The 19,199-nt window shown below is 39.4% G+C and overlaps 1 protein-coding gene across 1 annotated transcript; it reads right to left on the bottom strand.

Annotated features, from left to right (window-relative positions):
• Positions 1 to 17,994: 17,994 nt before the first annotated feature.
• Positions 17,995 to 18,462, bottom strand: LOC126703909 (uncharacterized). The gene has a single exon (XM_050402962.1). The coding sequence runs from the start codon at positions 18,460 to 18,462 to the stop codon at positions 17,995 to 17,997; it is 468 nt and encodes a 155-aa protein (XP_050258919.1).
• Between the last annotated feature and the right edge of the window lie 737 nt (positions 18,463 to 19,199).

Consider the following 19,199-nt stretch of genomic DNA (forward strand, 5'->3'; position numbering starts at 1 on the left):
CCAAGATGACGGCTTCACCTCCGAATGCAAGGCGGAAGGGTGTTTCCCCTGTAGGTGTGCGAGCCATCGCCTGATATGCCCATAATACACTTGTTGTTAGGACGTATTTGTTTCAATTGTTAAGAACATATGTCATGATTTTATATAATTGACTTATCCTTTGACAAAACGCACTTTACTTATATTTGGGTAGATTTAGGATGTTTTAAATACTTCAAGAAATCTTGTTTCAAGATCAAGTATTAAACCTTTCAAGTCTGTTCAAGAAAACAAGTTCAGAGTGCAAAATCATTAAAGCTCGACAAATAGTCGACAGCTGCATCTATCGAGCTTAAGGAAGCTGTTCTTCATTCGGTGTGCTCGACACCTGATTGACACCTGCTCGACACCTGCTATCTGTCGAGGTTTAATATTTTCAGAATTTCAATCTGATTTTCTTGGGATCCATGAATATGTCTTTGGACCTTCTTTTCACCTAAACCTAGACATATAAAAGGATCAGTTTAAGAGCTGTCAAAGTGTTCACAAGTTGCACAAGCTTTGAGCAAACTTTGTTCAAGCAAATTGTGACCGGAGACGAAGTTCTTGCCCTAATTCATCTCTTTCTCTTGAAGAAGTTTCTGTGTATTTGCATGTAGGGTTTTATGACCAAGCATCTTCTTGATCTTCATCGTTTGGATGAACTAAAGAACTTTGTAACCAACAACCTTCTTAGTTGGTGATTGAAGTCGCATACTGAGATCCACACAATTGGTTAGTCACGTACTGAGAGTCGTGCATCTGAAAGGGGAACTGTCACTACAGAACAAGTCCAATTGGGTATTGGGGTAAGGGTTCAACTGTAGGTTGGTAAGGTACTTGGATTCCTTTACTTATAACCGCTTGTTGTGATAATAGTAGAGTTTCGGGAGTGGTGACCTGAAAATCACCCGGTGAGGTTTTTGCCGTTAGGTTTTCCCCATTCGTAAACAAATCACCGTGTTATTTATTTTCCGCTGCATTATTAGTTTATTGGTGATTTGTTTATGCTATCACGCGTTAGCATGATAAATTGATTAATTAATAACTTGGCTAATTAATTAATTAATTTCTATCACAAGGGGTCATTCAGTTTGTGGCCTATCAAGTGGTATTAGAGCAGGCACACTCAGATTAGGGTTTAATCTTTGCTGTGTTGATCCATTGACCCCTGTTTGTCATGGATAGAGGACAGTCATTAATCATACCTCCTTTATTTGATGGCACTAACTATGCATATTGGAAAGTACGCATGAGAGCTTTCTTGCAGTCTTTAGATGAGAAAGTGTGGCAAGCTGTGGAGATAAACTAGACTAAGCCTACAGAAGCGCCAGCCGATTGGGATGATGCCAAGATTAAGGCGGCAAACTTCAACAGTAGAGCTTTGAATGCATTGTTCAGTGCTGTCACCAATGAGGAGTTCAAGAAGATATCCTCCACTGAAACTGCCAAGGAGGCTTGGACCATTCTCCAGACAACCTATGAGGGTACTAAGGCTGTCAAGGACTCAAAGTTTCAGAGGCTTACTACAAGCTTTGAAGAGATAAAGATGGAGGAGGATGAGTCTTTCGATGAGTTCTATGCCAAGCTAAAGGACATAGTGAACTCAGCCTTCAATCTTGGGGAAACCATTCCTGAACCCAAGATTGTGAGGAAAGTGCTCAGATCTCTGCCCAAGAGATTTCATGCCAAGATTGCGGCAATAGAGGAATCAAAGGATATTGATAAGATTCGTCTGACTGAGCTGGTTAGAAACTTGCAGACCTACGAGCTAGGGTTGACAAGAATAGGTAAGTCGGGTAAAAGCAAGAGTATGGCACTGAAGGCCAAGAGCAGTGAAACAGATGAATCTTCTGATGATGAAGATTCCAAGATGAAGTCCTACATCACCAGGCCGTTCAAGAAGTTTATGAAGAACGCCAATGGAAAGGGTTTCGACAAGGACCGCAGGCAATCCAGTTCTTCTCAGTTTAAAGGCCAAGACAAAAGAAAGAAGGATGCTAAGGAAGGTGGTCAGTACACTGTTCCATCAGGACCTAAGTGCATTGGGTGTCAAGGCTTCAGTCACATGAAGCATAAGTGTCCTACATACCTCAAGAGCATTGGGAAGAGCAAGGCACCTGCTGTTACCTTAAGTGACACTAAGCCTGAGGATGATTCCGACAATGAGGATGACGGAATCTTAAATGCCTTCACGGCCACGGTCAATCCTACTGATGGGATTGTTGAGAAGATGGATGATCAAGATGACATCCATACAGCCTATGAGAAGCTGTATAAGCTTTCTGAGAAGCATGAGAAATTATATAGGCAAACCACCAAAAAGCTCAGTGATGTGGAACTTGATCGTGAGGAGCTTTCCACAAAGTTTGATGAAGTCAATCAGACTATTGGAGCACTGAGATTCGAGAATAATTTCTTGGCTGAGAAGACCAAAAAGCTTGAAGCGGAGTTGTTTCAAGTTAGAGCTCAATTGGAGAGGACTTCAAGCGCAAAGCTGGATGAGATGTTAAGCCTTCAGAAATCTGCTTCAGATCGAACAGGCTTAGGGTATGGTCTTTCTTCCTCTAATACTGCTTCTTCTAGTACTACTATTTTTGTTCCTCCTGCTAACAATGTTAAAACTGAATTAGCTAGTGAGAACTTAGACAAGGGTAAATCTATCTTAAGAGCACCCCCTAAGCTTGAGAAGAAAGATGTTAAAAACCCTAGGGCTAAGAAGGCTAACTCTCAAAAGCCTAAACAAAAGAAGCAGCATCTCTGTCATCATTGTGGAGCTGCCGGTCATACTCAACCAAATTGCTACAAATGGCTTGCCACTCAACAGAGCAACGGCTTGATAGCATCTGGGAACCAGAATCAGCTTCAATCCTCTCTCACTCCCCTTGGTGATCTTCTTAAAGCCCTCATGTTCCTTTCGAACTTGAATGGTTTTAATTCTTCCCCTTCATCACCGGTTCAAAGGTTTGCTAGACGGAAAGGTTTTTCCAAGGTGTGGAAGGAAAATGGCTCCAAGTGATTCTATCACTTCTCTCTCTCTCTCTCTCTTCTTGTTTTTGTGTGTGCATTACTTATGTGTTTTGCTTTCATGTTTTGAGTCAGTCTAGTTTTTATGCTTTGTTTGTTTAACATGTTTTTGTTTGGTTATTTTTCAGTTTTTGCTTTGTTTTTTTTTCTTTATAAAAATTTTTTAAAAAATTGAAAAATCAGAAAAATACAAAAACAGTGTATGTTTTGTACATTGGTCATTGAAACAAAGTCTTCTAAACTTTGTATCGTTTGTAGCTTAGATGAGCATCTCTATGCACAACTAAGCAAGTGAGTTTTGTGGCTCGTGTTTGTGATGAGTAGTTGTCTCTTAAACTTAACATGCATATCACTCTTTTTGACGGGAAGGACTAAAAAATCCTAAGAGAAAGGCATAAATAACCATCTCATCACTGTTGCCCGCCAATAATAATAAGACACCTGTATGCTTCGGCATAGCAAAAGTGCCGTGTCAATGACATTTGTGTGCTTAGTCATAGCAAAATTTGAATGTCAAATATCATTGGGTATTTCTTTTCTCTCTCTAATAAGCCCATGCATGATATGTTTAAAAGAAAAATATGCAAAGAAAGTTCAAAAGCAAAAAGATCAAAAATGCTTTAAACATGATTGCAAGCGTGTATTCTAGGAGATGTGGGAGTTATAGGATGTACCTCAAAGGTGATAGTCCCCATCAAGCAGTTATGATTGTGTGTGAGTTAAAGTGATTTTATTATATCTCAAATCGTCATAACATGTATACACTTATGCAATCTTGCAATATTTTTCGCACACAATACGCAATATTCTTTGCTACTCTTGATACATGTGCAGGTACAATGTGATTTGGCCATCACGAGGTTTTACATGTATTAATGTATGCTCACTAAACTGTCTAGACTTGTTTTTGAAATATAAAATTGGTTAGACTTGTTTAGTGTGTGTGTGTGTTTGTGGAGATCCATGTGCTTCAATTTTCATTTGAGAGATGATTTTAAGAGCTTAATATGCTGATTGGATCGTTGGTTGAGTTGCATGTTGGATTGCATTCATGTTTGTATTTTTCACATCTCGAAAAACTGTTTTTAAAAGCTAGCTCGACACCTCCTCGATACCTCCTCGATAGCTAGCTATCTATCGAGCTTCCTTAAGCTTTTTCTTATCGCAATCTCACCTACACCTCGATACCTGGTGGATCTATCGAGATTGGGTCTGTATGCTCGACAGCTTCTCGATACTTGGTGGATCGATCGAGCTTCTGTTCTAAAAACTGGTGTGTTGATCCTCGATACCTCCTTAACACCTCAGCTGTCGACGAATATTTTCTCGACACCTCCTCAACAGATCCCTCAATACCTGTCGATACCTTCATCTGTTGAGAATTACTGGCTTTCCTATATAAAGCCGCTGCGCGATCCGGATCTCATTTCCATCGATCTCTCTCTCGATACTTCTCTGTTTCTCTCCCAAAAACACTCCAATCTCACTCCTATCTTGGTTCTCAAGGGATTTCCAAGGCTTTTCAAGTTTTTCTTCACTTGGTAAGCTTTTAATCCTTTCTCATTCATGCATTTCATGTTTTGAAACCTAGGATTTGGGGTTTTTGGAAATTTTTGGGGTTTTTAAAAATTGATGAGATTTCATTGAAATTTTGGGTTGGGTTTTCACTTAAATGTGTTTAAAACCTCATACATTGCATCACATTAGCATTATAATGGTCTTGCCATGCATTTAGATGTGTGCTATATGGTTGTGTGCTGCTAGGTTTGGATTGGGCTAAATCCATGATGTAATTTCTTTTGCATGTCACATGTTCATGCATTTCCCATGCATACGTATTTTTTTCAATATATTTGATATATTTGAAAATGTTTGGGACTTTTCTGATTGTCTTTCTTTCTCTCCCTCTCTGTTGTTTACGTTAGTCGTGTCTATGGCACCTAAGCGTAAATCCACTCCAGCCCGGAACCCTCTTTGTTCCGGTGCTTCTTCTTCGTCTGATCCTACCTTATCTCATATCTGGTTCCGTGATGATGATGCCTTTAAGGCATTTTCGGAGAACTTTTCTAGATGAGGCATTCATTCGTAACGCCAAGTCATCTTGACAGATTTTGCAAATACCGACCTTCCCTCTGTCATTCACAGTAAGGGATGGGAGTCATTGTGTGACGCCCCGGTCACCTGTCCTCTCATGCTTATCCAGGAGTTCTACTCCAACATGCACGGGATTGATCAGTCAGTACCTCTTTTCTTCACTCGCGTTCGAGGTACGCGCATTCCTATCACACCGCAGTTAGTTGCAAATGTGCTTCGGGTTCCTAGGATAGAGTTTCCTAACTATCCTGATTGTGAGCATCTGAGGACTGTGTCTAGGGATGAGCTCATGTTTGCTTTTTGTGAGCGCCCTACTTCTTGGGGTGAGCGTCTTTTTACACCATGTCGACCTTTTGCTAAAGGTCCTAGATTCATGAACATGGTAATGACTTTTGTTTTGCATCCCCTCTCTCACTATAACTCCATCACAGAGCCTCGTGCTCGGTTTTTGTTGTCTCTTCTTGAGCATCTTACCATAAACTTCCCTTCTCATTTCATTCTGTCTATTATAGATGTTTATCTAGATTCGGCGACCTGTGATAAGCTCATCTTTCCTTCCGCTATCACGAGGATTCTATGCCAATTTTTTGTTCCTTTTCCCTCATTTGACCATTTTACCGTCATGTGTGCCATAGATTACGCTACCGTTAAACGTAGCAAGGCCCAGCTTCGGTCACGGCAGTCGGATTCAGCAGCTCCTTCCTCTCGTTCGGCTCCATCCCGTTCGGCTCCATCCACATCGGCTCCTCTTTCCTCTTCGAGCGATGTGTCTCTAGGAGATATTATGGCGCAGCTACAGCGCATGGATGCTTGCCTCGATACACTCTCTACGGAGTTGTATCAAGTGAACGTTCGTGTCGGTCGTATTGCACAAGGCGTCTATGAGTGGCTTTGCTCCTGAGGCTACTCCTTCACCACCTTCTCCTATGGCTTCTGCTTCTGAGGATGAGGTTGTTAATGATGGTGATAACGATGATGCTTCAGATGATGATGATGGAGATGCTAGCTCTGCCGATGAGATGTCTACTTGACACTCTTACCCTTTGTCATTCGTTACAAAAAGGGGGAGTAGTTTTGGTATGAGAGTAGTCTATCTTAAGGGGAGAGTTAGTATAGGATCATTTTGTTAGGGGGAGTGTTGATATATTTTTTTTAGGGATGTAGTGAGGATAGTATGTATCTTTTCTTTTCTTTCCTTTTAGATACATTACTCTTGTACATGAGGTCTTGTGATCGTTTCTAGACATATTGATTTATGTTTTTCTTTCACCTACCCCTTCATGTGTTGTTTCTTTTCGCTCTTTATACACATGTTTTTTATACTTGTATGCAATCTATTATTTCTATTTTACACAAAGATGTCTTGATGAGTTTTGTTTAAAGTGTTTCAGAAATACAGGTTGTCAAAGTCTACTTGCCATAAACTCTCTTCTTGCAAAGTTTTTCAAAAGTTTGTATTAGGATAGATTTTATTGTATTCAACATGTGAATATGAGTTGAGTGATTTATGACTTCTCTCATATGTTCATTTGTTTGTTGTGGTTTTGTCACGAATTGCCAAAGGGGGAGATTGTTAGGACATATGTGTTTCAATTGTTAAGAACATATGTCATGATTTTATGTAATTGGCTTATCCTTTGACAAAACGCACTTTACTTGTATTTGGGTAGATTTAGGATGTTTTAAATACTTCAAGAAACCTTATTTCAAGATCAAGTATTGAACCTTTCAAGTCTGTTCAAGAAAACAAGTTCAGAGTGCAAAATCATTAAAGCTCGACAGCTGGTCGACAGCCGCATCTATCGAGCTTAAGGAAGCTGTTCTTCATTCGGTGTGCTCGACACCTAATCGACAGTTGCTCGACACTTGCTATCTGTCGAGGTTTAAGATTTTCAGAATTTCAATCTGATTTTCTTGGGATCCTTGAATATGTCTTTGGGCCTTCTTTTCTCCTAAACCTAGACATATAAAAGGATCAGTTTAAGGGCTGTCAAAGTGTTCACAAGTTGCACAAGCTTTGAGCAAACTTTGTTCAAGCAAATTGTGACCGAAGACGAAGTTCTTGCCCTAATTCATCTCTTTCTCTTGAAGAAGTTGCTGTGTATGTGCACCGTAGGGTTTTGTGACCAAGCATCTTCTTGATCTTCATCGTTTGGATGAACTGAAGAACTTTGCAACCAACAACCTTCTTAGTTGGTTATTGAAGTCACATACTGGGATCCACGCAATTGGTTAGTCACGTACTGGGAGTCGTGCATCTGAAAGGGGTACTGTCACTACAGAACAAGTCTAATTGGGTATTGGGGTAAGGGTTCAACTGTAGGTTGGTAAGGTACTTGGATTCCTTTTCTTGTAACCGCTTGTTGTAATAATAGTGGAGTTTCAGGAGTGGTGACCTGAAAATCACCTGGTGGGGTTTTTGCCGTTAGGTTTTCCCCATTCGTAAACAAATCACCGTGTTATTTATTTTCCGCTGCATTATTAGTTTATTGGTGATTTGTTTGTGCTACCACGCGTTAGCATGATAAATTGATTAATTAATAACTTGGCTAATTAATTAATTAATTTCTATCACAAGGGGTCATTCAGTTTGTGGCCTATCAGTTGTATACATAAAAAAGTTTTGATCATTACCTAAGTCAAATCTTACAAAACTTTTGCCATTGTTCAGGCCAAATCATGAGTACTCACAAATCCCGAATATGGTTTTCACCTAACACCCCTTGACGAACAAAAGATCAAGTGGTAGGAATATTTGGCATTCCAACCACAGAGCATCTAGGCACCTATTTAGGGACCCCCATTTTCACCACCTGCCGGACGGCCAGTGCATACCAATATTTAGTTGACAAAATTCAAAAGAAAATTGAAGGGTGGCAGGCCAAATATCTTTCAATGGCTGACCGTGCCACACTACTCTATGTCATGCAAACAACGCAGCTTCCTTAAAAAGTTAGTCAGCAATTAGACAAAATTAAGTTGCCAATTCTTATAGGGAGATACAAACTAGCAGCAGAGCTGCCATATGGTTAGTTGGGACATAATAACCCTTCCGAAGGACACAGGGGGTTTGGGCATACAATCGATCCAACATAGAAATTGGGCAATCCTTATGAACTAGGCCTGGCACTTGTATCATTAGCCTAATATGCTCTGGGCCCAAGTCTTAAAAGCCAAATATTTCCCATGTACAAGCCTATTTGAGAGTGCTAGAACCCCTAGAGGGTCCCATATTTGGAAAGCCCTGTTTGACGGAATACAATGGTTACGAAATGGTATGAAATGGATAGTAGGGGATGGGCAAACTATCAGGGTATGGGATGACCACTGGATCCCTGGGGGCACCCTTTGAAATCGCATTGTAGGACCGTTAATGCAAAATGCAGAAAACCGCCGAGTTAGCTCATTGCGAAATAATAATACTTGGACTTTCAACTCTCTCCATGTTCCTCTCCCAGCACAACTTGAGCAACTTATTAGAGGTATTCCAGTGGCACGGATTACCAGGCTCCCAAATTCCTTTATATGGCCCTATAATAATGGTATTTGCTCGGTTAGTTCAGCATCAAAATTTTTATACCAACAAAAACAAGTGCCTCTGGATAAACAATTATGGAACTGGATATGGAAATTGCATTGCCCTAAAAAGATCCAACTATTCCTTTGGAAAGCCATGTGCAATCGGGTTCCCACAAGGCAGTATTTAGCCTTTTCTCGCCTAAATATTAATGAACAATGTCCTAGATGCAACAATATGGAAACAACAATTCATATATTACGTGATTGCCCCTAGGCTAAGGAGGTTCAGGATCAATCCCCGGGGATCCTGCCACTTTCCTTTTTTCACATGCCCTTACAAGCTTGACTATGGAGTAATGCTACTGTAGATAGTATAATTCTACACCAACAACTCCCTTGGAAAATATATTTTCCCTTCCTATGTTAGAACTTAGGGTGTGTTTGGTTGGGGTGAAAACAGGGAGGATGGAAAATAGGGAGAGGAAAATAGGGTGGAAAATGTTGTTTTCTACTATTTGATTGAGAAAAGAAAATAGGAGAGACAGAATGGGGGAGAAAGTTTTCCCTCCTAGGCCCACTTTTTTTATTCTCCCAAATTGAGAGAAAAATAAGGAGAGAAAAGTGATGAGAAATGCATTTTACACAAATACCCCCACTTTATTACACTCACCTACCCCTCTCACTTTCCCACTATTATATAACAAGGACATAATAGTTAATTTATATCAACTACATTTTCCATCCTCCCCTTTTTCTCTCCAACCAAACAAAAAAGTTTTCCACCCCTCCAACCAAACACACGAGGGAAAACCAAATCTTTTCTATTCTTTCACTTTTCCATCCTCCCACTTTTCCACTCCTCCAACCAAACGGACCCTTATAGTTAGCCAGAAATGAACGAATTTTTAAGAACCAATCTTGATCCCAGCATAGCTTAGTCTACACAACGATACAAGCAGCAACATAATATTTTTTCTTAGCTAGTTTTGATAGACCAGTACGAGTTAAGACCCTGCAAATTATTAGATGGGCCACACCAAATGAACCCTATATAAAGCTAAATATGGATGGTAGTTCCATAAGTAACCCAGGGATGGCCAACGCAAGGGGACTACTGCGTGATAGCTCAAGCTTATGGATAACATGATTCTCTCTAAATATGGGTTTAGCAACTAACAATATGGCAGAGTTGGAAGCAGTTAGGCAAGGTCTCTTGTTAGCATTGGAATTAGGATTCAAATTTATCCAGCTTGAGATTGATTCTGTAATAGTTTTATCCTAATTAACTGATACAAATTCTACTTACCCTCCTGATGTATTGTTTTTAATATGTGATTGTAGGCGCCTTTTGGGGTAGGCATGGGAGGTGCAAGCGCGCCACATATATCATGAAGGAAACAAATGCACAGATGGCCTAGCAAAACAGGGAACCCACCGACAACATCTTCTATCTATCTATAATACCTATCCCAGTTTTGTATATCATTGCTTAGTAAGAGATTTGGCTGGCCTCAGGAGTAGTAGACTATGTGCCCAAAAGTCAAAAAATGATGTTGTTGTATGAACTTTTGTTATAAGTAAATAATACCTCCTATTTCTACCAATATATATATATATATATATTAGGCAAGCTCTCAAATTAAGTTGGCTGACTAGTGAGATGGCTTGAGTGAAAATTATATATCTATATTTTACCTCGGCTGACCACGACCAAAATATATATATTTTTTATTTTTTATTTTTTATTTTGAGGGGATATATTTTTTTAGTTAAGTGGGAAACTTTATGGCATTGCTTTGTGGTCAGAATAAGTTCAATGACATTAATTCCCTAGCTTCTTTTCATATATAGGGTCCGTTTGGATTGAGCTTATTGTTACTGAAACTGAAAACTGAAAATACTGTAGCAAAATAATTTTTAAATGTGTGAAAAGTACCGTGAGACCCATTTTTAATATTTTTTAGTACGTGAACAGTGACAAACAGTGTTGCTACAGTACTGCTACAGTGCGCTACAGTTTTTATTGCCCCTGGAACACGTGAAGTGAGGAAAAAAGAAAAAAAAAGAAAAAAAAAAAAGGAAAAACGCAGCTTGGATTCAGCGGAAAACGTTGAATCCAAACGGCCTCCAAATACATTAAAACTTTTCCTTTCAAATGTCAATTTGCCATATAAGTCTAGTCATATTATGAGGCCGTTTGGATTCAGCGTTTTCCGCTGAATCCAAGCTGCGTTTTTCCTTTTTTTTTTTTTCTTTTTTCCTCACTTCATGTGTTCCAGGGACAATAAACACTGTAGCGCACTGTAGCAGTACTGTAGCAACACTGTTTGTCACTGTTCACGTACTAAAAAATATTAAAAATGGGTCCCACGGTATTTTTCACACATTTAAAAATTATTTTGCTACAGTGTTTTCAGTTTTCAGTTTTCAGTTTTCAGTTTCAGCAACAATAAGCTCAATCCAAACGGACCCTTGGTAAGGAAATATTGCCATATACATTAAGCCACTATCATTCATTTAGTCAATAGTATTTATATCAGCCAACTCATAATAGAAGGTTTTTATTTTCAAAAATAAAGTTTGTCATAAAGAGAATAAAACTGACAATTATTTGAATTTATTAGCATTATATTTAAATTTCAATTGTGTAACAAAGAAACTCATATAGCCATCAACGTAACAATTATGGTAAAAGAAAATTTAATATTTTTATCAAAATAATCCAAGTATCCAACACATAGTGTTTATCAAAATATATAAATTTTGGTAAATTTTTTTTTTTTAATGTGTGACAAAAAGACTAAAACCTAAGGTAAAAGTTAGATTATTTATTGAAAAACTGAGATAAAAAGTAAAAAAACAAGAGACTTTTGAACTCTTAAAGGGCGTTGGGTTCGCTATGATAAGCCATTGATGTGATGCACATTATGATAATATGATATTAAGGTTTTTGGTTTATTTTATTTTTTTAACATTGCCATAATCTAAAATTACAAAATATATAATATTACCTTAATCTCATCATCTTCCTAAATAATGTAATGTTGTATTCTTATATTGAAATTACATTAATGTAAGATTATAATTAATAATATAATATTACGATATAATATAATATCACGGAGAACCAAACGCAGCTTAATGCATCCTAACCACCTTCCTCCCTTCTAAGGCTGTTAAAAGTCAAATTGTTTGTGTCCTACTATGAACTGGTCAGTTCTATAATTTTTTTTTTTTTTTTTTTAATCCATCCCTCTGTGGCTAAAGTCAAATGTTGCTTTTATCTTACTAATTGGCCAATTTTGAAAATAAAGCTAAGTCGGCCCCAAGATAACAATTAAACTGGTTAGTTCTATAAATTTTTATGTTAACCGTGTCCACTAAATACTTCATAGTTTAAGGGGCAAATAACAATTAAACAAAATAAATCCTACTAGGCTACTTTGTAAAAAAGATGAGGGTTAATTTCACTTTTTCCTCAATTATTTCGTCCATTTCAATCCACCTTTTAAACTTTAAAATCGATCAATGTCCTCCTTAAACTTTTTAAAATAGTTAAATTACCTCTTGCCATTACTAAATTTTGCTAAAATTCCAAATTTTTTTAAACGACATGGAATAATTTGCTTACTTTCAATACAATAGGAAACACTACTTGGTTTTAAAGTTTAAGGAAAGATTGAAGTGTACCTAATAATTAAGGAGTATTTGATAATAGGTCCTAGTCATGACACTGTTTTTTTGAGGGGGGTGAGGGGGGAATAGAGGGAGTCGTTGGATTCAAACCAGAAAAGGCCATATACGTCATTGACAGTTTCAAAGGAGGTGAGCTCAGAGAAAGGGGATGAAAGAGAGGGACAACGGTAAAAAACATGGATGCCCTTTGTTTCCAAGGATGCTGAATTTTTGAGCAATCACCACCATCAGGATTCATAGGGTTAAATCATAGAGTACTTGCTGAATGGTTTTGAAGATATAGACACGATCGAGTTGTAAAGGTGTTTGGACTTTTTTGGGGGTTTTGATTTGTTAATTAGTGGGATTTCATAGTTATAATTAGGTTATGAATTGAAAATGTTTTATGAAGAGTATTTTTTTTTTTTTTTTTTTTTTTTTTTTTTTACTTTAAATGATGATTTTTTAGAATTGTTGTCATACTTTTGCTAATTATTCTTCCTCTTTAGGAACTAAGATAATGATTCACATATTTTATGAATTTTTCTTTTTTTTGAAACTGAAATCAGACTTTCATTTAAATCAAGGAAGCATCAAAGTTTACAAAATCCAAAGCAACTGATGGAACCTCTTCCATCCAAAATAAATCAGAACTAACGTGATGTGCATATCTAGCAAGTGCATGGGCCACCCTATTACCATTCCTCTTAATGCAACTCACAAAACTCCACTCCACAGCTCCCATCAAATGCCTAATGTCCCCAATGACATGCCCAAGAGCTGACTAGTTTTCCTTTCCTGATACAATACCCCTCATAGCGTTGACACTATCCCCTTCTATTATTAGCACCGTGAAGCCAGCATCAATTGCAAATTCCATCGCCTTTCGACATGCGAGCAGTTCCGCCTCATCACTGTCCCGGACTGCCGGACCCTTGACTGTCATTGCTACCATGACTTCACCACTTGAGTTTCTGATCACAGCACCAAACCCAGAGCTGGCAGAATCCGCAAACACAGCTGCATCGTAATTCAGCTTATACACGGATTCTGGTGGAGGTTGCCAACCCACCTCAGCGTTCTACAGCACCTGCCTATTCGCATTCAACACCGCCTCAGCTTGTAAACTGTTCTGTGACTGCTAGAATTCCTCAAGCAACTCAGCAGCACGCTTATTCAACCAACCCGGTTCTAGAAATTTGCCTTCATGCACCACTCTGTTTCGTTGATTCCAAATCAACCATGCTTGTACTAACATTAGCTCCACCTCTGTTTTGTCGATCCGATGCAGCAGATACTCCAATAGAGCTACAAAGTCAGGTTGCCCCGTTCCACACTTCTGCAAGGCCCTAACACTACCATGCCAAATATCCTGGGCTGCTGTACATTCCCATAACACATGAATGGTTGATTCCTGGAATAAGCCACAGAATGGACACGACTCATCCGCTAAAACCCTTTTCTTTTTGAGGTTCCTTCTGGTTGGGAGAATATCATGACATGCCCTCCACCCAAACACCTTTATCTTATTGGGGATCCGTAGCTTCCATAAAGCAGCCCACACCCTACTAACTCCACTTCCTGATGATGGTTCAGCCCAATCATCCTTCTTCAAGAGAGCCCGTGAACCTTGTAAGCCGACTTTACTGTGAAGATGCCATCCTTACTATGCTTCCAAAAAACAGAATCAGGGACTTGCCTTCGACTTAGAGGAATATCACAGATAGCCTCCCCCTCTTCCCGAGTGAATCTAGCCATAATAACATCTCTGCACCACACATGGAGGTCTTGGTTAATCAAACTTGACACCCATACTTCCTCTTCATCATCTCTTACCGACAAGAAAGGTTTATTTGTAGGGTACTTTGGAATCCACCTATCCCGATAGACATTAATAGATAGTCCATCACCCACCCGCCAACAATGTCCAGCTCTCAAAATAGATAAGGCTGCCATTAAGCTCCTCCATACAAACGAACAATTGGGTGATTCTGAAGCCTCAAGTATTGAAGTTCTAGGGAAATACCGTGCTTTAAAGCACTTATAGAGAAGGGAATTTTCATCCTTTAACAACCTCCACCCTTGCTTGGCCAACATGACTAAATTAAATGATCTAAGGTCCCGAAATCCCATTCCACCATCCTTCTTCGCCAAAGTCAGTTTATCCCAACTTTTCCAATGAATTTTCCGTTATTCCCAACTTGACCCCACCAAAACCTAGCACATAACCCTTCCAACTCCTCACATAATTTTGATGGGAGTTGAAAAACACTCATTGTATACGTTGGTATAGCCTGAGCAACCGCCTTGATGAGAACTTCTTTCCCATCTCTAGAGAGAAACATCCCCTTCCACCCCTGTAATTTTTTCCACACCCTATCTTTAATGAAAGAAAAAGTATGATACTTTGCCCTTCCAATCAAAGTGGGCAAACCCAAATATGATTCAAACCGAGACACTTCCTTCACTCCAAGAGTCCCCAAAACCTCCTGCTTCTGGCAGTCAGTGGTGTTATTACTGAAATACATTGAAGACTTTTCCAAATTTATGCACTGCCCAGAGGCTTTGGCATAAACTTGAAGGATCTCAACAATAGCATGAATTTTAGCAGATGAAGCCCTGCTAAAAATCAATGAATCATCGGCAAATAGAAGATTAGTAATCTTTGGTGCATTTCTACAAATAGACACCCCATGCAAAGTCCCTCCTATCTCTGCCCTGTCCAGTAAAGAAGTAAACCCTTCTGTGCATAACAGAAATAAATATGGTGAGAGAGGATCCCCCTGACGAATTCCCCTAAAAGGCAAAACATTACCATACGGTCTCCCATTCACAAGAATAGAGAAAGAAGTCGTAGTGACACAACTCATCACTCTTTCTATCCATGTTTTAGGAAAACCCAATCGTTGCATAACCCCCTGAAGGAAAGGCCACTCCACCCTATCATAAGCTTTACTAACATTGAGTTTCAAAGCCATAAACCCTTTCTTCCCTTTCTTCCTACAGTGCATAGTTTGCAATGTTTCATATGCTAGCAACACATTATCAGTAATAAGACGCCCAGGGACAAAAGCACTCTGAGTGGGAGATATGATACTAGGTAACACTTGCTTTAGTCTATTGGCTAACACTTTAGAAATTATTTTGTAAATCACATTACACAAGCTTATGGGCCTAAAATCAGACATTTTCTCTGGGTTCTTCACTTTAAGGATCAGCACAATGTAAGTATGATTAATATCAGGCAACAGATAACCATTATTCAGAAAATCCAACACAGCATCAACTACAGTATCACCCACAACATGCCAAAATCTTTGGAAAAATAGAGCATTCATACCATCAAGTCTAGGTGCCTTTGTTGGTCCCATTTGGAACAACGCCACTCTAACTTCTTCAGCAATAAACTCATTGGACAGGGTATCATGCATCTCAGGTGTCACCTTCCTTGGGACTGCATTAAGACATTCCTCCATCTGGTCACATGTACCTGCACAAAACAAATTGTCAAAATAACCAGTAGCCACATTAGCTATATCCTCCACCTCCTCCACCCAATTCCCTTGTGCACATTGGATCCCCTTAATAAGGTTCCGCCTTCTTCTCTGGGAAGCTTTTGAGTGAAAGAATTTAGTGTTCTTATCACCATGTTTAAGCCACGGGATCTGAGACCGTTGTGCCCAGTAAATTTTCTGCTTTAAAAGCAAGTTATCTAACTGTTTACTGACACACAAATATTCGGCCTTGGATTCTTCAGTCACCACTTCAGCACTGTTTAGCACCTCAAGCCGATTTTGAAGGGCTTTTATGGCTGCTTCATTCGGCTCTGATTTAGAACAACCCCATGCTTGCAACTCCTCCCCATAGAACTTAATCTTCTCCTTGATTAAAGCCAAACCGGACTCCCCTCCTCCCCCCATATCCCAAGCATCTTTAACCACTGCACCACAATCCTCCCATAATAACCAAGCTTCTTCAAATTTAAAACCCTTCTTAAACTTCTGCTAAAACCTCTGAACACTCTTCACATGCACCAAGATTGGCAAATGATCCGAAGCATGGGGTGGAAGATGAGATACTGTAGTTAACTGGAATTTAGCTCGCCACTCCATAGTTGCCACAGCCCTATCAAGTCTCAATTTAGTATTAGCATCACCAGGCCTCTTATTAGACCACGTGTAGGTATACCCTCTGTACCCCAAATCCTCAAAATTACAAGAGTCAAGCACACATCTAAAGGCATCAATCTCAGCTGAATTAGGTGGCCTCAGACTTAATTTCTCTGCACTATTTAGGATTGCATTGAAATCTCCCGCACAAAGCCATGCCCCATTAACAAAGCTTCTCAGATGTTCTAGTAGCCGCCAAGACTTTTCTTTATGCTGCGACTCAGGCCAACCATAAAATCCAGTAAAAAACCAGACAAAACCATCCTCTTCAGTCACCTTCATTAGTATGTGATTAGGCGAATAATTAATCAAGTCCATCACCACATCATTCTTCCATAATAAAGCCAAACCACCCCCTGCATTCGGTTGTTTAACTATAATTTTATTCTGAAACTGTAAATCCCCATACAAACTATCAAAACCTTCTTTATCCAGGCGTGTCTCCATAAGAAAACACACAGTGGGAGCTTGTTCCCTCACAAGTTTGCGAAGGCTTCGACCTGTCCAAGGGTTCCCAAGCCCTTGGCAGTTCCAACATAAAAGCCTCATTGCTCCCGGCAAGGGTGATCATCCACCCCCGCCGTTCTCTCAATAATAGTAGCTTCCTCATTCTCAAATTTCCCCCTCTTAATTCTTCCCTTCTCTTCCATACTACTTTGGTTACCTTCCAAATCTGATGGACATTGCCTTTTTCCTATAGACGGCAACAACACATTTTGCAATCCCCCCAACCCAAAATCCATCCTATTGAATCTAGTCCAAGATGACTTAGGCTTCATAGCATTCAGCCCAGCTGAAAAGGCTTCTGTAAAAGCATCAGAGACATTTAAGCCCATCACTTGACTCACATTCTCCCCACCATTCAGCCCATTATGTAACTCGTCCTTCTTTTGTGCTAAATTTTCATTCAACTCAGCTACTGACTTGTACACATCAGCATTGCAACTCACTCCAGAATCTGCATGGGCGAGATCATCTCCATCACGTTCCTGAACATGTGGAGTGGTTCCTGAAATTGCGGGCTGTCCTTCTGCATCATTCCTAGGGTTTCTACACTGCCCATCCTCTGCCGTCACAGCCCTATTCTGTTGCAGCAATGCTCCAGACCTGATCGGACTCCTCTCAGACCTGTAAGAACCCGCACCGGACTGTTCACCACCCTCCTCTGAACTATATTTCGACCTCCCTTGTTTCCCTACAAACGAATTCTCTTTTGGACGTCCCCCCATAGCTTTTAGGCAGTCACCATATTGATACACTACCGTACCACCATTATTTGTCTCAGCAAAGTAAGTAGCAGAGTTCTTGACATCATGGCCAAGCATGCCACAAAAATGGCAAAACAACGGTAGTTGTTCGTATTTAAACTTTACCTAATGTCTTTCTCCATCAGACCCCGCAATAAAACTTCCCCTATGAATGGGCTTCGAGATAGGTAAAGCAACCCTAACCCTCATAAAATAGTTTAACTCATCCTGCCCTCGTCTTTGCTCTACTTCCTCAACAGCCCCAAGTCTATTTCCGACTTCCTTAGCAACTTGCGGAGTAAACATGTCCAACGGTGCCCCCAGATCTGAACCCAGAGAGTGGCCGTCTCCATTCTAATATTCTCAACAGTCATCCCTTTCCTCCATCGCTTTAGTAGTAATAATTGATTATCAAAGGTCCACGGACCACCTCGTAAAATTCTGCTCAGATCAAATTCAGATGTGAATTTAAACTGAAAAAGATTCGGCCCTACCTCTGTGGTATGTAGGCTATTCTCTAAACCCCAAGCCCGTCTCATAGTATTCTTGGCTGCTCTCTTGTTAAAGGATTTGCACGTCAAAAACTTGCCCATCAAACTTAAAGTGCAATCCTCAATGGCTTCCAATCGTCCTTCATCAGAGATGGTAATCACTTCCTCCTCTTCCGTAGTCAGCTTCATGTTCTCCATACTATAAACAACATCATCAGCCATGGTAAACTAGTGATATACGCTCAGGTAGATACTGACAAGAGAAAAGGTGCCCTAGACCTAAGTCAAGGGAGGAAGAAACTCGTATGCACGAGAGCATATTTTATGATTATTCTCACTCTTCAAATTAAGAAATCGGGTTCAAGATTTTTTTTTTTTTTTTTTTTTTTTTTTTTTTTTAAATTGGGCATTTGATCCTAATAATTCTTAACATTTTTTTTTTTTTAACTCGGTTTGATCTATTTAGAAAAATTGGTATCTTTGTGCTTATGAAGGGTTTATTGGGCATTCTAATATATACAATGCACTAACTTTTTTTTTTAAAAAAAATTATCAATTAGTTAACTATGAGTACACTTCAATCCATTCTAGAATTTAAAATCGAGCAGTATCCATCATAAGTATTAAAAATTAGCAAATTACCCCATACTACTAAAAGAAAAAAAAAAATTTGAATTTAACCGAATTTATTAAAAACAGTGGATAATTTGATAGTTTCCAATTCTTTAGGACATTGGTCGATTTTAAAATTTTCGGGATTTAAGTGTAACCCATAGTGAAGTGGGGAAATGTTTGTGTGTGTGTGTGTAATGACTAATGAGACAGAGGTGAAATGCAATTAACCCAAAAGATAATGGCCTTCAAGCGGCCGAACCACTCAACAAGTTACAGTACTTGCGAAGTTCGCTATGAGCACATGGGAGTCATGACAACCCACGTGAAAATAGTAGATGCTTTTG

Source organism: Quercus robur, chromosome 10 (genome assembly GCF_932294415.1).
Source record: "Quercus robur chromosome 10, dhQueRobu3.1, whole genome shotgun sequence".
In the NCBI taxonomy this organism is placed as follows: domain Eukaryota; kingdom Viridiplantae; phylum Streptophyta; class Magnoliopsida; order Fagales; family Fagaceae; genus Quercus; species Quercus robur.